Source organism: Squalius cephalus (genome assembly GCF_949319135.1).
Source record: "Squalius cephalus genome assembly, chromosome: 1".
NCBI lineage: Eukaryota > Metazoa > Chordata > Actinopteri > Cypriniformes > Leuciscidae > Squalius > Squalius cephalus.
The window spans coordinates 48,138,214-48,156,888 of NC_137122.1; the positions used below are offsets into that span (position 1 = coordinate 48,138,214).

Below are 18,675 nucleotides of genomic sequence, written 5' to 3' on the forward strand. Positions count from 1 at the left end.
CCCATGATTCTGATGATTCTAATATCTAAATAGGTGGGTGCTGTTTTGCATAAATTGAACCAATCATATACGAGAAATATGATACAATGATCACGAGTAGTATATTATGCTATTTTGCTGTGTTCTGTATTTCTATCCTCTATAAACTGTTGTATTTTTGATGGAGCTGGGATTCTCTCTGAAATTTTTCTGAGGTCCTCTGGCCGATTTTAAAGCATGTTCGAAGGATTATCTGTGTTTGATTATTGCTGCGCAGTAGGTTAGACACTAGAGATCTTACTTCTATTCTCAAGTGATAGTGTTTAGTGGAGCAACTTATTCCCGGGTGATAGTGTTCAAAAAGGTTGAGACGTTGGCCAACTTTGTATTGAAGTATGCTTAGTAGAGTATAAAATCATAGGTGTCCGGGACAGCCGGTTTAACTCAAGTCATGTGCAGGGGAAAATCTACCACAATACTTTCTTCTTTTTTAAAAAAAATCCCAGTTTTGTGCAAAACTCATCTTGTGGAACCAGACTTTTGACTCTTTTATCATAAAGCAGGGTCTTATGAAGTGAGTTTTTTTTTTTCTTTTTTAATTATGTAAATAAAGGATTTAATCCTTTCTGGAATCTGTTTAATAAAATGTTAATAATCAAAAAGCATTGATTTCATTTTAATCAAAATATATTTTTATTTTAAAAAAAAGTTTGACACAATAGTGTTTTTTTTTAAACAGATATATCATAATTCAAGTTGAACCAAACTTTTATTTTGGCGGTTTGTAATAAAGACTTAGAGTGAATGAGTGCCTAATACACAATGAAACTCAGAGGTGCCGTTTACACGACACTGTTTTCAACAAAAAAAAAAAATGAACTTTTTTTTGCGTTTTGGCCGTTCATGTGATCATATTTATGAAAACTACAAAAACATGAATTTGTGAAAACGGTGACGTCATGTGCATGCGTATTATGTGTTCAGTCTATAGGCAGGGTAGCCAGGTCTATGCTACAAAACTAGCCCAATGACTTTAGCAACCTTTAACCTGTGGGAAAGAAAAGAAAAATCAACCTGCAGCAAATTTAGAGAAGCCCTACTTTGATTGATTAATCCAAAAATTGCAGAAATCTGTGAAATTCCGGTTTATAGAAAAATTGTTTTTAGTAGTTTACTGCTAGATTTTATGACTGGATTCCACAATATCTGTCAATGTTTTCCTTTGCGGCTTATCAGGCCAAGAGCCTCCAAATTAGACAGGATGAGACTGGCTCCCGACATGTAAAGTGAACGACTACAATTTGTTTTGTTTATATACGTCATTAAAGGGTGGATTTATCTGGGAAACGTTGATACTGCAATAATAGGTGTAAATAATAATAATAATAATAATTGTACAGCAGTATACTTGAGTGAGTACTCCGATGTGTGTGTACTTGCCATCAGAATTTCGGCTGAAAAACCAGACCCAATCCTGCGCCTGTTTGTTTGGTTTGTGTTCAGATAAAATGATTCAGATGAATATTTTAGGTGTTTAGATGCAGGGGAGATCTCATTAGTGTGACTGATCAATAACATTGTGCAAACAGACAATCTCCCCATCTGTTTAGGAAGAGGAAGTGAAGCTCCGCTAAGCAAGAGCTAAGAATAGAAAGTCCAATAAGGACGTGCACAAAAAAAAAAAAAAAAAAAAAAAAGTGTCTTTCAATGTTCCCTCTCTCCCTCTGTGTCTTTCCCTAGAGGTGGGCAACAATTCATCCAGCAATGCTGTGAGACCCTGGCTTCCTACCTTGTGCTGGTTTCTATGGAGATGCCAGTGGGCAAATACACAAAGAGAGACAGAGAGACCGAGATGAAGAGAGAAGGGGAAAGAAAAGCTAGTCCTCCGCGGAGAAGAGCTCTTGGCAAGCTTTCAGAACTGGATGCAGAGCAGCGTTTATTTCCTTTCAGACATCGTCAGGGAGAACCGAGAGTATGTGAAATGAATAATAATGAGGGGCACTTCATGTAGCGTATTTACCTCTGCGAGGCACCTGTGACGGAATGAAAGGGAAGGAAGGATGTGATGTCGCTTCTCAGTATCACTTGTCACAAGAGTATTCTGAGAGTATTACAAAGCATTTTTTAATTAGACAAAATGCTCTACATTTTTTCAATATTATTAGTTCTATATTTTAATAACTAACAACATGATGTATAATATATACAATCAATTCAGTATTATTAACTCTGTTATTTTTATAAATATAGAGATATAAGTTAAGACATTGGTTGGTACACTTTACTTGCATAAAAAAAAAAATTAATCAAACATAAATATGAATTAATTTAAATATAAATATATATATATAAAATTTTAATCATAATAATAAAATACTATAATAATCAATAAAATAATAATCAGTATTATTTTAATCATATATATATATATATATATATATATATATATATATGTATTAATGAAAATAATAATAATAATAATAATAATAATGAAATACTAAAATAATAGTGAGAAAAATATAATGCAGAAGAATTTTTTTTATTTTTTTCATAACTTTCTAAATCTGTATGCCTAGTTATCAGATCACATTAATGGATTCTCCTGAGCTGGTCTTGCTCTCCAAACTGACAGAAGAACACCTGCGCCACTAGCAGAACATATCTGGTGCTGCCAGAAGTTGAAAAGCCCACCTCATACAGTACAGCCCGCGCCAACTTTCTCTGGTCAGCCCAGTTTGCTGCTCAGGTTTGGATTGCTCCCCATGGGCAGCTCCAGAAATTCCCTGATATCCCAGATGTCCAACACAGCCCCTTTGTCTTGCAGATGTTCAACAGTAGGTGGTTTCCTCCACACCAGAAGACCTCCAGCAGCTTTCTGTACTTTGACTCATGGACATTACTGATGTTATGTATATTGGAATAAGGAAGTCAACAGAAAACATCTGCAGGTGGCGTGACCTACTGTTATATTGATAGAGTGAGACTGAAAAAAAGTCCCATGGGCCAGTCCCATGGCCTCACAAACTGCTGCAGAGATGATCATGGTCTGGCGTTCAAAAGCTAGACAAACTTCTTTAGACATTATATACAGGTTTGCAGTTATGCAAGAAATAACTTTATTTTTATTTTTTATCTTATTTTATTCTGACCCTATGCGACACGCAGTTTGGAAAATGGATGGATGTGTTTTTATATTTATTTATTTATTTAATTTTACTTTATATAAAATCTGCTGCTTCACTGTCCAAAAAACAGGTGAGCATAAAAGTGAGCATAAATTTCAACCTGCTTTTACTACATCCATAGTACTGTGTATTGTGTGGTCCATCGATGACAAAATACCGACAGATGGCACTATCTCTAGAGTTACTGTAATAACCAGATTAATTAAAAAGAATGTGTAATGATGATGTAAGAATTTTGGACACAGTCATAATGACATCACTGTAAATTAATTTAAACCCTCTATGAGGGCTGCAGGAAGGGGTTTGCACCTCTCTCTCTATCGCTCTCCTTCAGTCCATATGTCCTGAACAAGCGTCTCTTTCATCCACTCGTTCACAAAAGCTTCCTTTCATTCCATTGAGAGATGGCTCCGCACCAGTTCTGTTTCCAGAGTGATACCCAGTAAACATAGTGAAGGGAATGCCAAAAATCAGTGGCCTCGGGGTCAGTGTGTGTGTGAGAGAGAGAGAGAGAGGGAGAGAGAAGGAGAGATAGATCTAGCTGTTTGTTTACAGGCATGCACTTGTCAACCTCCATTAGAACACACATGTATAATACATTTATAATGAATGTCTTCAAGAGTGAGTCTGAAAATGTCTGCTGGGTTCTGGCTATGTCTTCATACTTGGTATGAAGGAGGGTCATGCTCCTTTTAGGATGTGTACTGACTCATAAATGAGGCATTTTGAGGCACTTATCCTTATTGAGATATATTTAAAAAATGATTTTTGAATTAAAGATGAATTAAATAAATAATTTTAACTGTAAATTTTAATTAACAAGTTGATTTTTGATTATCTATTCGTCACTGCATGAGCTAAAAGGCCTACCTTTGAATGGAAAGTCTGTCAGTGAAGTCAGTATAGTCTGGTTTGGTCTTCAGGATGTTTCTGAGGTTTTTGAACCTGGATAGAAATGGGTTTTAGAGGTTCCCTCCCATAAAAAATAACAAAAGGCACTTCACAACAGTACATTTTGCGAAGGCTATCTCGTTGTTATTCAGATGTTTGACTGCAGGTGAAAAGCAGATCTCTAGCAACTTGACACATAGCATGCATCAACACCGACTATCAATCAGAAATTTTTTTTTACTGACCTTGTAATGGCTTTTAAAACGACTACTGTATATCCCATGTTCCTATAGCGTTATACCACAAGCCTTTATCTGTGCGCCTACATAGGCAGTAGGCACGTATCTTAAAAGGAAAAAAAAGCGGGCTTTTAATAATGGATCAAGTTCAGTCAAAAAGGGCATCAACAGAGAGTAGATGAAAGAACTGCTCAGAGATAATAAGCCAGGCTGTAGCCACAGGCGTAGCCAGAGGAACTGAACCGGCTCGTGACACAAACGCACACATACACACAAAGATCATCAATTAAAGACAGTGTGCCGCTATGCTACCAGACTGTAGATTAAACGAGTTGTTTTACAGAAAATCAAAGACTCAAATCTTGGTTCATCACTAAGCAGAGGTTCAAATTTGTGTCACTAAACAAATTATTAATTAGCGAACAAAACCAACTACATCAAACCACATCTGATAACCATTCAGGCACTGTTGAGTTCAAAAAGAGACAATTAGCATGGTGCAAACGGAAGAAAATCGTAGGCGTATTATGGTGTTTGTGCGCTAAAAGCCATTTAAAGCTAGTAAAAGTGGGCCGTCACACTTCTGAGCTAGTGTTAAGCTAGCACAATGCGTATCACCAGCATTTCAATATGAATTCTGTAATGTCATTTATAAAACATATCAATAAAACATGTCATGTCAATAATTATGTTTGAAAACTGTGGGTGGCATTTTTTTTCCCACTATTTTTATCCATCCCCTTCCCCGAAATTCAATGAGAAAGTAATAACGTCTCTCATTAAACGATGCAGTTTGAATGTTTTAATGAAAGCAGTTCATTAGTCAGTTAGCATTTAGTCAGTTAGCATTTAGCATTGATCAAAAAGCAGGGGACGATTGTAAAGGCCTTAAGGGTATTCTTATTTAACTTATGTTTTAGACAAAATATTGCCAGTTACATTTGCTCCATCGGCGCAAATAGTTAAACTAAGGACTATGTCAAACTAGTCAAATTAATGATACATCTACACGACAACGATGTAGGCTACTAAAAATGAAAATTCTTTCCTTTGCGTTCCTCGCGTACAGACGACAACACGGTCAAAACGATCCCTGTTCACACGGATCCGGTAAAACCACTAAAAACGCTGCCAGGCCAGTAGTTGGCGATGCCACTTTTTAAAGAAACACTACGTGCCTATAGACTGAACACGTAATACTCAAGCACATGATATCACCGTTTTCATAAATTCGTGTTTTTGTAGTTTACAAAGATACAATAATGGTATCGTTTTCAAAAACTCGTACATTGAAACCAGTTTTAAAAATTTCACTTTTTCAGGCCCCCAAAATGCCGTCGTCTTGTAAATGAATGGGCAAAACACATATTAAAATTGTGTCGTATAAACGCCCCCTCAGCCAAAGCAATATCATTGCACATCTCTGAGCAACACACAGTGGTGGTGTTTTGCCCATGAGCGAACTTCCATTTTTCTTAATAAACCAATTCAGTGAATGAATCAGTGATTCACGCACCAAGAAGCGGGTGACTTGTTTTGTTCCTGAAAGTATCTGTATTTTTGAATAAATCATTTGAGTGAGTGATTGAATAATCCACTCATAAACATGGTCACTTGTTTTGTTCCAGAGCCTATCAGTGTTTTTGAATCAGTCATTTGAGATTCAGCGACTCATTCATATTGAACGAATCAATTAAGTGAACAGTTTAAATGATCATTGTCGCCACCTGATTAATGCTTTTTGACAATTAATATTAGACTTTGGATTTAAATAATTCTAAATATAAATATATGCATATATAAAGTTTTTTTAAAGCTTTTAAAATGGATTGCATGTCTTTTAGGCTTGTTGTGCTGCATATACATTTAAAAAATGTAAATTCAATTAATACACTTAATTTGTTCATGTCATCAGCCCTCTTGACATTTTCACAGCAGCAGAATTGTTCTTCTGGCTGCATACTGTTTAAAATTCTTACTTTTTTCGTCAAAATGATCTCTTGATTTTAATTCGTCAACTCCGTACATCACATTGGTGAATAGTTTCTTTTCAATCTCTGATGTTTTTTTTTTTTGCCTAAAGACCTCATCTGACCAAAAAAGCAGTCTACAATCAAAGCTCCTGTAATGTTCAGTGAATTTCAGCTACTCATATTTGTGACTTTTAAAAATAGCATAGGCTTTCTTCCGACATGAGCAGCTTTGATAGTTTGAAAGTAGATTTTTGGAAATGTTTGGCCTCTATATGGAGAAAAATATACCTGCGTCCTCTAGTTGTTTGAAAATTGTTTCTAAATAAGACAGTGGCTTTATTTAAAAAAGTCTTCTCCATTATCAGTGCTATGCTTTCTTTAAACACTAATAGTGGAGATATGGTGCAGTGATAATGGCTATAATAATGTTTGAAAACTAATTTTCCCTAATTTCAGAGATCTGGAGTAAATAAACTTGAATGCAGTTTAACATTAATGTTATAAAAAAACAAGTAGGCCTACATATTGCATGTTTCTTCTCGAGTGGCAATAATTGCGGAAGGTTATGCAACTTGCTGCCATGGTGATGTGGCTTCATTTGAGGTCCAAGATGAGTGGAAACCATTGCACACATGTAGACCTTCAAAATGCTATTGGTTTCAAATCAATTTCAGTCCCCATGAATATCGCCTTGTGAAAATCACAGCCACTGTGAAAAGCTATTCATCTGGGTAATGCCAAGGTTACGTACAAGAAGACCACTCTATCTCAATGCACACTGTGGCGCTTGGCACGAATCTCCATATTTCATAAACAGATGTGTTGTTTACGGGTGGCAGGGGTGTGTAGACAAGACTCTCTCACCTTGTCAAGTCATGGTAATGGTGAAGGTAACAGCTGTTTGGCCATATGGGGTTTTAGAAGAGTCATTGGTAACGCCTACTAACTTACTGATCTGTAAAATAATTATGAGTTCTCATATTGTAGATTTTTCAGGTGATGATTTGTAGTTTGAGGCATAATAATATAATGAGGGGAAGAGAAAAAATTCCAGAGCCAATTTTTGAGATTGAATGTTGCATCATTTCACTTCTTTCATGCTGTTTCATGCCCTAGGCAGGTTCTGAGACACGCGCTTACTTTGCCAGTTGATTTGCTTCTGTTATTTCCATTGGGTACGGTTGAAAATGAGTTGACGTCCTCATGGAGGCGGTCCAGAAGCCAGAGCAGGAATTCCAAAGCGTCATGCTGGGAATTCCCCCGGAACTGTGCACCATATTTAGATACGGTCATCTGGAGACAAGAAACAAGATAAAGGTCACACAAATACTAGTGTCAGATTGTCTATTAGACATTACACAAAAAAGGTATTGAACATGATCCCTTTATTCAGTCGACATACTCCATATATAAAATCCTGAGTTGTCTATTGAATGTCGAGAGAAACAAATCCTGGAGTCATTGAATAACATGATCAGTGGATCTGACTCAGAATAGGCAGTTTGTTAGAAACTGAGATGCAGTGGAGACCAGATGGAGGATGTAAATTGCATTCTGCTATACAGTGAATAATGCTTCGCACTGCAGATCATGACAACAACTGTGTAAATGAATAACTGAAGAATCCTCATCACATCTGTGATAACAAAAAAGTTCTGATGAAATGCATTGGCAGATAACAGCAGCAGTTTTTTGTGCTTGGTTTGTTTGTTTGTTTTTTTGCTTTACATATTAATGTTAAAGATTTCTATTTAAAAAGAATGCTGATCTTTAGAAATTTCTATTCATCTAAGAATTCTGAAAAAAAAAAAAAAAAAAATCACAGTTTTAACAAAAACGTCTAGGTTAGGTAACCCTCTTTCCCTCGAAGGAAGTAACAGAGACGTAACGTTGAAAGTGACCGACTGAAAGGGAACCCTAAATAGCACTACAAATGTTTTCAACATTGATTATAATCAATGTGTGGAAGCTTGTTTCCACCAGAGAATAAAACATTTTAAAAGATAATTGCTTCTTTTTATCTCACAATTGCCAGTTTACATCCCGTGATATACACTCACCTAAAGGATTATTAGGAACACCATACTAATACTGTGTTTGACCCCCTTTCGCCTTCAGAACTGCCTTAATTCTACGTGGCATTGATTCAACAAGGAGCTGAAAGCATTCTTTAGAAATGTTGGCCCATATTGATAGGATAGCATCTTGCAGTTGTTGGAGATTTGTGGGATGCACATCCAGGGCACGAAGCTCCCGTTCCACCACATCCCAAAGATGCTCTATTGGGTTGAGATCTGGTGACTGTGGGGGCCATTTTAGTACAGTGAACTCATTGTCATGTTCAAGAAACCAATTTGAAATGATTCGAGCTTTGTGACATGGTGCATTATCCTGCTGGAAGTAGCCACCAGAGGATGGGTACATGGTGGTCATAAAGGGATGGACATGGTCAGAAACAATGCTCAGGTAGGCCGTGGCATTTAAACGATGCCCAATTGGCACTAAGGGGCCTAAAGTGTGCCAAGAAAACATCCCCCCATTACACCACCACCACCAGTCTGCACAGTGGTAACAAGGCATGATGGATCCATGTTCTCATTCTGTTTACGCCAAATTCTGACTCTACCATCTGAATGTCTCAACAGAAATCGAGACTCATCAGACCAGGCAACATTTTTCCAGTCTTCAACTGTCCAATTTTGGTGAGCTCGTGCAAATTGTAGCCTCTTTTTCCTATTTGTAGTGGAGATGAGTGGTACCCGGTGGGGTCTTCTGCTGTTGTAGCCCATCCGCCTCAAGGTTGTGCGTATTGTGGCTTCACAAATGCTTTGCTGCATACCTCGGTTGTAACGAGTGGTTATTTCAGTCAAAGTTGCTCTTCTATCAGCTTGAATCAGTCGGCCCATTCTCCTCTGACCTCTAGCATCAACAAGGCATTTTCGCCCACAGGACTGCCGCATACTGGATGCTTTTTTCCTTTTCACACCATTCTTTGTAAACCCTAGAAATGGTTGTGCGTGAAAATCCCAGTAACTGAGCAGATTGTGAAATACTCAGACCGGCCCGTCTGGCACCAACAACCATGCCACGCTCAAAATTGCTTAAATCACCTTTCTTTCCCATTCTGACATTCAGTTTGGAGTTCAGGAGATTGTCTTGACCAGGACCACACCCTTAAATGCATTGAAGCAACTGCCATGTGATTGGTTGATTAGATAATTGCATTAATGAGAAATTGAACAGGTGTTCCTAATAATCCTTTAGGTGAGTGTAAAGTCACAATTGCAAGATATAAACTCACAATTGCGAGTTATAAAGTCCAATTCTGAGGGGAAAAAAGACTGACTCCTTTTCTCCGAATTTTGAGTTTATATCACGTAATTCTGACTTTATAACTTACAATTATTACTTTACATCATGCAATTCTGAATTCATAGTCAGAATTGTGAGATAAAAAGTCGCAATTAACTTTTTTATTTTTTATTCTGTGGCGGAAACAAGCTTCCATAGAAATGTTTCTTGCGCATCAAATCTTCACATTAGAATGATTTCTGAAGGATCATGTGAGACTGAAGACTGGTGTAAAGATGCTGAAAATTGTGCTTTGTCATCACAGAAACAAATTTCATTTTAAAAGTATATAATAATAATAAAACAGTTCTTACTGTATTTTTGATTAAATAAATGCAACCATGGTGAGCATAAGAGACTTCCTTCAAAAAAATTGAATGCAGTATATATAGTAAGGTACTACATTATACTGAATATGATGTCTCATAAACTGCTTACTTTTAGCTTAGTCTTTTTTCTTTAAAAGTCAAAAATAAAATAAAAAATAATGTTTATGTGCGCTAGTCTAGTAAAAAATCATAATTCCAAAGTAACTTGAAGGCAACATAAGTCTTACTAGTCCACATATTCTCAATTCAGTTAAAAGTAGTCTTGATTGTCAGGTACATTTAAAATAATAATTTTAATGCTGAGTGACATAAGGATTAATTACAGCAGCATTAACCATTCGAACTCAATCTAGCAGCTGGAAGCAAATTGCAGATAATAATATGAAGCCGTAGGCCTAAGGACTGAGATAACATAATAATATTAACATTAGTCATATAGTGAGAAAGTGGGTCATGTGGTCACAGAGTTTAAACCCATGTTCAAAAGAATGAAAGTCTAGATGCCCAAATGCCTTGTCCTCAAAGGAGTTATTCAGAGGAACAACAATTCATTCAAAGCACCCTCTATTTAAAAGAATGTGACAGAGAAACTGCTAGATATATTTATATATAAACAAAGGCCAAAGGTCACAAGGCTTGTGTTGGGTGGATAAAAATGTAGCCTAATATTTAATTATATGACATACAGTCATTATTTACTGTAGTAGACTATTTAAATTCTGGTCCTGTGAAATTTCTTTGGCGTATGTGAAAGCTTTGAGAAATGTAGGCCTCCACTTATAGTGGTATTAAAAGATAGGATCCCTGTCAGTTTTAAACTGTAGGAAAAGAAAAGCTTTCATTTCGTCAATGAGTGCTCAGCCTGAAGAGGTTTGACTTGCACTTGAATGAGAGTTTTGTACGCAAAACTAGTATTAGTATGGAAGCAGATCCTTGTGGCCATGCATTTTATTTGTGTATTTTTTGGTTTTTGATCCTCTTGTGAATAAACACAACTGGTTTATAGACATTCACAGACTCTTTTGATTTTTCATTCATAGCCATATTCCAAAAAAAAATTAAAAAAAAGTTCTGTACTGCATATAGAGAAACATTTCAGTGTTATATATTTCAAGACAAGAAGGAAAAGTACCCAGAACCATCCATTAAATAGTAAAAAAAATTAAAATAGTATTGGACAGTTTAAACATCAAAGCTTTGGTCTTCAAAGGCTCCTTTTTGCTTAAAATCCTGAGAGTGAACCCAAATATAAGGATAAAATAATTGTGTAAGATCTCAGTAAATTATTTGTCAATGCAATTTTCTTTCCTGTGTTGTTGTTCAAATTGAAACATGGATTTCCATGAAAGATTATTAAGACTGGATAAGGATTTTTAAAAATCTTTTTGAAGACATTGCGTGCACCATGAGGTATTTCTAACTGATAAGCATAACTAGGAAAACAAATTTAATTTAATATAGATATGTGACCTTTTAACATTTCATTCATTATCAGGACTTCCATTAATTTTTTTATTTTATTTCATGACAACTTTCTGTTGCTAGTTGTTTGCAGGTAGTACATATACATTCTTATCTCAGACAACATTTTATTTTTTTATATTTCGATATAGCATAAAGTTTTGGTTTGCTGTAAAAGAAACAGTGTAAATTAGAAATCCATATTTCTGCTAGTTTCATCAACTTTTAGGAGTACGCTACAGTACACAGATTATGTCAGAGCCAACAGACATAGAGACAGATTTACTAAACAGGGCAAATTAGCATGATAGCGCAATCCCATTAAAGCATGCTTTGCATCTGGTTTAAAACATGCTTTTTTTGGGGTGGTAAATAACGGCGCAAATACCAGTAAATTGATGAGCGCAAACCTTAGTAAATCACCTTGCGTGATTCATTTAAATACTCTCCTCCCATAAATTTTGCGTCTGAAAGGGAAACTCCAAATGCATATGCAATAAGGTCAGCCACAAAAATAACCCTATCCATGCCTTTTCAGTGCTAATTCAATTTCAGATTCATCCTTTATTGTCCTTAAAGGAACACGCTGACTTTTTGGGACTTTAGCTTATTCACCGTATCCCTCAAAGTTAGATAAGTCCATACATACCCTTTTCATCTCCGTGCGTCCCATAACTCGCACCCACCGCTAGCCTAGCTTAGCACAAAGACTGGAGGTAAACGGCTCCAGCTAGCATACTGCTCCCAATAAGTGACAAAATAACGCCAACATTTTCCTATTTACATGTTGTGATTTGTAAAGTCACAGCGTGTACAAATAACAAGGTCACATGAGACACAACCATCTTCTAACCGTATACATACTGGGAACTATATTCTCAGAGGGCGAAGCACTGCTACTTCTGCGGAGTGATTTACTCCAACTCTGAGCGAACTCTCTTCTCCTCACCACGGGGCTTCTCAGGTGCAGCGAGTAAAGCACTCCGCCCAAGTAGCAGTGCTTCGCCTTCTGAGAATATAGTTCCCAGTATGTATACGGTTAGAAGATGGCTGTGTCTCATGTGACCTTGTTATTTGTACACGCTGTGCATTCCTTTACATTTGTACATTCCTTTAAAAGAGGGGAAAAAAAATCACAGACTGTAGTAGGAGAAACATTCAATTCAACACGCATAATATGCACATACTACACCAAATATTGTACACATGAATAGACATATTGCACAAACAAATGGCACTAGCAACACAACAGTAAAAAAAAAATGTTTTAATTAGCCTATCCATTCTGTGAATTCAATGCTCTTATAGCTGAAAGTACAAAACTTTTCCCTAGGCGTGATTTTTGTTATGGGGTAACTGTCTGTATCTACGGCCGGAGTGGGAAGACCAAATATAATTCTTCACTGCGTGCCTTTAGTAAATCCTTTTTACCGCCAAAAGAGGGTTTGTGCTAGCGCAAACTGTTAGTAAATCTGGCCCATAGAGTACAAATTTGATTCCAGTAATTTTTATTCCCAATACTAACTTGAGCAGACTTGATGATTCAATGTAGACTCACATCAACTATTAACTCTGCTACGCTCCGCTCTGAGTGGGATAGTTGGACATCAGTCAGGAACAGTACAACATGACCTTGTGATCTGTGAAATACCATCCTGTCATCCATCAACCACATACCATCTCTATCAACAGCCTTTTTTTCCCTTTAACAACTCATTGGTTTGAGTTCCAACTGGGGTTGTCAAACGTACTGGTACTATTGGTTCCAGTCGGTGCAAAAAAAAAGTCAACCAGCATTTCTGAAGCAAGCATAGAATATAAATCTGATAGGTTGCATTTTTCAACAGAACACCGGGTGTGTTTAGTACACGTTGATAGACGCTGCTTTCAGACGCTCTTGTTCGTGTTTGTTTGAGCGCTCTCTGAGCATCAAAGGTTTCTATTTACAGCGTGTTTTAAACATTGAGCATTGTAGCAAATCACAATTATATTTGCTGATTGGGTGAACGCAATGGCCTATCAGAGGTGCTAGCCAGTAAGTTAAGCCGGGTGCACAGTGTACGATTTATTATAGTCCTTTTACCACAGTTGCTTGTCAGACTGTGCGAACATGACCATGTCCATGTAAGCCATGTCACACTGTGGGATCTCAGTTGTCATTCACGTCAGACTATACGGCAGTCAAGACATGTTAAAAAAAGGACGCATGCAAGAAAGACTCGTCCGGAGATTTACATCAATCCGTGACATGTGCGGTGACAGTGAGCTGCATTTACATGCAGGACTGAAATGGTGACTAGCAAACAAAAACAATCTCTAGCACTAATATTGATTGTGGCTTGTCTTGAAAACTGAAAAAAAGAAGAAAAAATGAACACGTCTATGTGGAGCAAGTGTTGCTTTGTTGTTGTCTCACTAATTGTGTCACCAGGTTCTGCGCTCCAATTGGTTTTAGATTTGACAGTTGCTGTTGTATGGACTTATCTAACTCTGGGGGATAAGAGGAAGTCAGGGCTGTGCGTCAAACCTTCAGACACTGCCAGAATTTCATTGGGGGTAAAATTTTATAGCAACAATCATTAATCGGCTGTCAGTAAACCATAAGCGGAGTTTGAGGGGCCAATGATTATGTCTGATCTACAAATAATTGTTTTAATTCTTTATTTTAGACTTTTTTTTTTATAGACTTGCTTGTTGCTAGGATGACAAAAAAATGTAAACGTACATTTTTTAGACTGCTCTTCCTCAGCAGTCTAACAGCACTCATCAATGTCAAAATGATCGAGACGGCCAATCAAATCAAAGAAGGCGGGTCTTACTGACACAACACAAAAACTTTATGGAAAGATGTAAGTATTAGACAACTGATTTATGATGGAAATGTTCAGCGACCGGCAGTAATAGACTATCTAGTGATGCAAACTATTCAACTTTTTTGAAATTTCACAGTTTTGAATTTTAAGTATGCGTTCATGATTCATGTAATTCATAAATGAATGTGACGAGACAAGAAATGTTTGCGTTTTCGAATAAGAGTGAATGTGTGCACATTTTAAAATAAAACATTATTTGCAAATAGTTTAAATTGATTACGTCATAGCTACAATAGACCTAGAACCAAGAATTTACCATTCTTATTTATTCATTCCCTTATATCCCTTTTAATCTTTTCATGATTTAATTCCTTTATTATTATTTATAAAATAATAAATTCAGCCTTGTGCGGTGAACATGTCAAACTAGTGATCAAAGACTTCAGATTTTGGCAAATCGTGACCAAAATCATACAGTGTAAACCCAGCTTTAGTCAGAATCTGCTTAAGTTTTTGTTTTGTACAACGTGAGCCGCACACTTGCAGATCCTTTCAATATAACCAACAAAGTGTTAACAAGTGATTCATTGTACAATTAAGACAGGGTTTTCTTAATTCTAACATGAGTTTTCGCGAGAGTGCAGAATTCCGTGAGCTTGCGCTTTAGAGATTGACAGCCTTAGTGATTATAAAAGGCGGGCTCTTCTCTTTCTTTCTGTTTATTACCCATTCACAATCTGAATACAAATTTAGTTTTTCATGCTGCTAAGTAGGCCTAATCTGCAAAGTTTCTGGGTTGACAACCGTAGGCCTATTTAAATGTGCGATCGAATTAGAAGCTGCGATGATTGACAGTGCTAACCAACGGATAAGGCAAAAGCGGGCCAAACATTTTTTAAGTACGTAATTCAACAGTTTTTGCTCTGGTACCGAAATTAGTCCCGACTACCGAGAACCGCAAAATTTTACTGGTATTGGTCCGACTACTGTAATTTTGGTACTGTGACAACCCTAGTTCGAACTCACACGTTCCACAAGATTTTGCTCTTGCAAAAATTGCACAAGTTGAACCAGTCACCACTTGTAATGCTGTCAATGTATAATTCGGGTCCTTTTTAGTCTAATTAGAAATAGATTGCACTTTACGCTGATATTAGGCAAATGAAGTTAAGCGCAGTGGGAGCCTTAAATTATACTGTAGAGCTCTTGATTGTTTATAGATGGCTCCCAATTTCTTCAGTTACACACTCATTAACTCTCGCAGACGTCTGAGAAGCAGAGTTTATTTATGCTGTCTCTAGACAAGATACTCTGGGCTCTGTCAACACAGGAAAAAGCAAATGAAGTCTCAGACAGCCTCATGTAAATTTACGACATGCAACTCATTAGACTCTGAATCAGATGAGGCTGTTAATGTTGACTTGTGGCCCAATCCAGTATTGTTTCACATTTATCCATAAATGTGTTGGGGGGGGGGGGGGTAGGGGTTCCCCCATTGATTGCACATTTTACCTTGAGTGATCTTGTAATTCTCCATTCGTCTAACAGTCAGCCCAGACCGGGGTCCTTCAAGGCAATACCGGTAATTTCAGACTTTTGATAGTAGGGTGTGAATAGAAATGGGCCTCTGTTTCTCATACCTTATGGCTACACTCCCACCTCTTCTCGATGACGCTTTTCCACAGAAATCTTTTCTGGATTTCTCACGCTTCTTAGTTTCCTCCTCCTACCTCAAGATAAATGGTTTGCTAAATGTGTTTTATTGAACATGTTATTCTAAAAGTCTTAAAGAGTTAGTAGATGTTCTGTCATCATTTACTCACCCTCATGTCATTCCAAATCTGACATTCATGGAGATTAATTATTGATCAAGAAGATATTTTGCAAAATTGAATCTGCTCTTCCAAAAAATTACTGTAAATGTTTTACTTTTGTGTGTGTGCGTGGCATGTGTGTACTATTCCTTTAAGTTTTTTTTTAGTAATCAGGGACACAACAACTAGAAATGTCAAGGTTGTTGAGTGATTTTGTTAGCAATATTATTAAAGATGACAAACGCTGGACTAATTAGGCAACATGACAGTCATCGTGAAGAAATTTGTACTTCTACCATATTAAACCATTAGCTTTCTGCCACCCTGTCTGTCTTTAAGACTGCAGTGGCAAGTTATTTTGTCATCATTTCTCAAGCAAATGTATTACTCTAGTAGTAGATTTCTAAGAAAGCAGCGTTACATAAGACTTGCGTTCCAGATTGTACTCGTCTTTGTGGACAGTTTCCAGTGTGGTGATGTCTTATCTGAGAGTGCACTCTAGTTTTTACATTTACTCTCTGGTGGTGATAATGCTATCTGTGGGAAGTTCCTTATCCTGATCTATTTTTTGCTTAGGAGAGATCTTCCTGTGGGAAAGCATTTGCTCGCATACTGAACAAAACGGTCACATCAGAGAAAGATTCATCAGCTGATTTGAAGTTATATATGGGAAGCTGAAACGCGTCCAAGAGATTTTAAGTTAAATAGATATATTAATGTAAAAGGAAATTTATATAATTTAGGTGCATTTATGGTCACCATTTCCAAGATTTTCACCATTTTAATCACTCGCGCATTTTAATAGGTCATCTGGTGTGACATTTATTTTTAAAAGTAGAAATATTCTCGATAAATACTGTATTTGGTCAAAAAAACTTGCATGCATTCTAATTATAAAAAACATTAAAATAGCATGCATACTAATTATGTATGATTTGCATGATCTTTGGAGACAGACATTAAAAAGGTTCTTCCTTAGTGGGCTATCAGGCTGTAAAACCTTTAGATTTTTAATTGGAACTCACAACACTTGCAAAGCGCATTTGAGCAGCTATAGGCTATTATATTGAAGTTCCTTGAATACAATAGGTTATTTGAGGAACCTTCACGGGATGCCTGTAGCCTAGGGGTGGATAAAAGCATCAGATAAGTGAAGAAACAGTAAACTTGAATGAGTTGAGTTTACCTTAAACTCAGCCGAGAGTTGTGGTGTGTATTGAAAAGTCCAAAGCGCTCGGACCAAAGACGCGAGCCGTTCCGTAACTTCTCCTCTCTCGTGCTGACCGTTCTCATCCATGATAAATCCGTTCATTCCCCTGTGACACAGATCCAGTTTATATCGCTCCAAACCCAGATATTCTGTGAGCATGTCCGTGTTGCTCAAGCACTGCACGACGGCGTTCATGAAGCAGGTGTTCCCGTGGTTCTTCAGACCCAACGCGCCTGGCGTTTTGTCCCCGTACAGCGAGAACAGTCGCTCTTTCGCGGAGGAACGGCAGGGAAGCGAGGAACTTTTCCTCACTTGGCTGCCGCTGTCCTCTTTTTTCACATGTCCCGAGTTTCCAGCGCAAGGTGCGCTTTCTCCAAACCCACCATCATCATCCTCAGCATCGGACCGTTCGGTTGTTTCCCCACCGCTAGCCAAGCTTCCCAAACTTTTCAAGATCTTACTCACCAAACTTTCCACAGATTTAAACGATTTCCTCCGGAACAGTTTCCCTGTGCGTTTAGTAGACTTCCCCGAATCTTTTTTCGCGTTCTTGTCGCGTTTATCCATGCTTCTTGTTTATTTCCCTCCGTGTTACTAAAACGTTCAAGCACATAGAGTGTTGTTATCCTCACCTGATGCTACGTCGATACACAGCATTGTGGACAGCAGTCGTTTCACGCGCACATCAGCGCTGAGATTTTTTCTTACGCTCGCCGTGAAGGAATGATTGACAGGTAGAGCGGTCAGTACGGAGACTCCTGTGACGTCACGCTGCCGGACGGTTAGGAGCGAATGAATGATTGACAGCTCTCAATAGTGGTAAGCACGAGCGCTCTTGGAACTACTGTGGCGGGGAAGCTGCCTTCGAGTGCGAGCGAAGATTGACAGGTGGAGCTGTCAGTAGGCTACGGCAAGCCTAATGACCAGTGTGCGAAGTATATAATGACTTTCAAAGGGTCGAGTATTTGAAAATAATTTTAAGGTGCTATTTTATTAAATGCTGACGGTCACTGCCAATAGAGGTCGCATATCAAACATCCAATAAATCATATTTTCCCACCTCAGGCATTACAGACCTTTTATTATTTTCAGTGTTGCATTCATTGGCTCCCATTCCTAGTAGAAGAAGCTAGTATTTAAGTCATGTGATGTTTACCTGTGATGTGATGTGATGTATGTAGCCTATGTTTGAACCTTAGTATCATTAACGCTTACCTGATGGCATTTGGTTGTTTGCTTAGTTAATATATTACACAACAAACACCTTTTATTCTCAACCCTGTAATGGACTAAATGGAATTGGCTTAAAAGGGGTTTCACACAAAACTTGTTACAGTATAAACTTGTTACATCTGTTCATGTGTCCCTCAGAACAACAAATGTACAATTTATAATATTTTTCAAATTTTTATGGGACTGAAGTTAAAAGT

The 18,675-nt window shown here is 37.4% G+C and overlaps 1 protein-coding gene across 4 annotated transcripts in view; it reads right to left on the minus strand.

Moving 5' to 3' along the window:
• usp43b (ubiquitin specific peptidase 43b) overlaps positions 1-18,117 on the minus strand; it is a 74,284-nt gene extending 56,167 nt beyond the window's left edge. For 3 of the 4 annotated variants that reach the window (XM_079876279.1, XM_079876278.1, XM_079876277.1), the window contains exons 1-2: positions 17,222-18,117; positions 7,408-7,560 (exon numbers count right to left, since the gene is read on the minus strand). In XM_079876279.1, the coding sequence (XP_079732405.1) occupies positions 7,408-7,560; positions 17,222-17,812 (744 nt within the window). In that variant the 5' untranslated portion in view covers positions 17,813-18,117. The remainder of the gene's footprint in view (positions 1-7,407; positions 7,561-17,221) is intronic. The other variant, XM_079876280.1, reaches the window with a different exon arrangement.
• Positions 18,118-18,675: the final 558 nt, after the last annotated feature.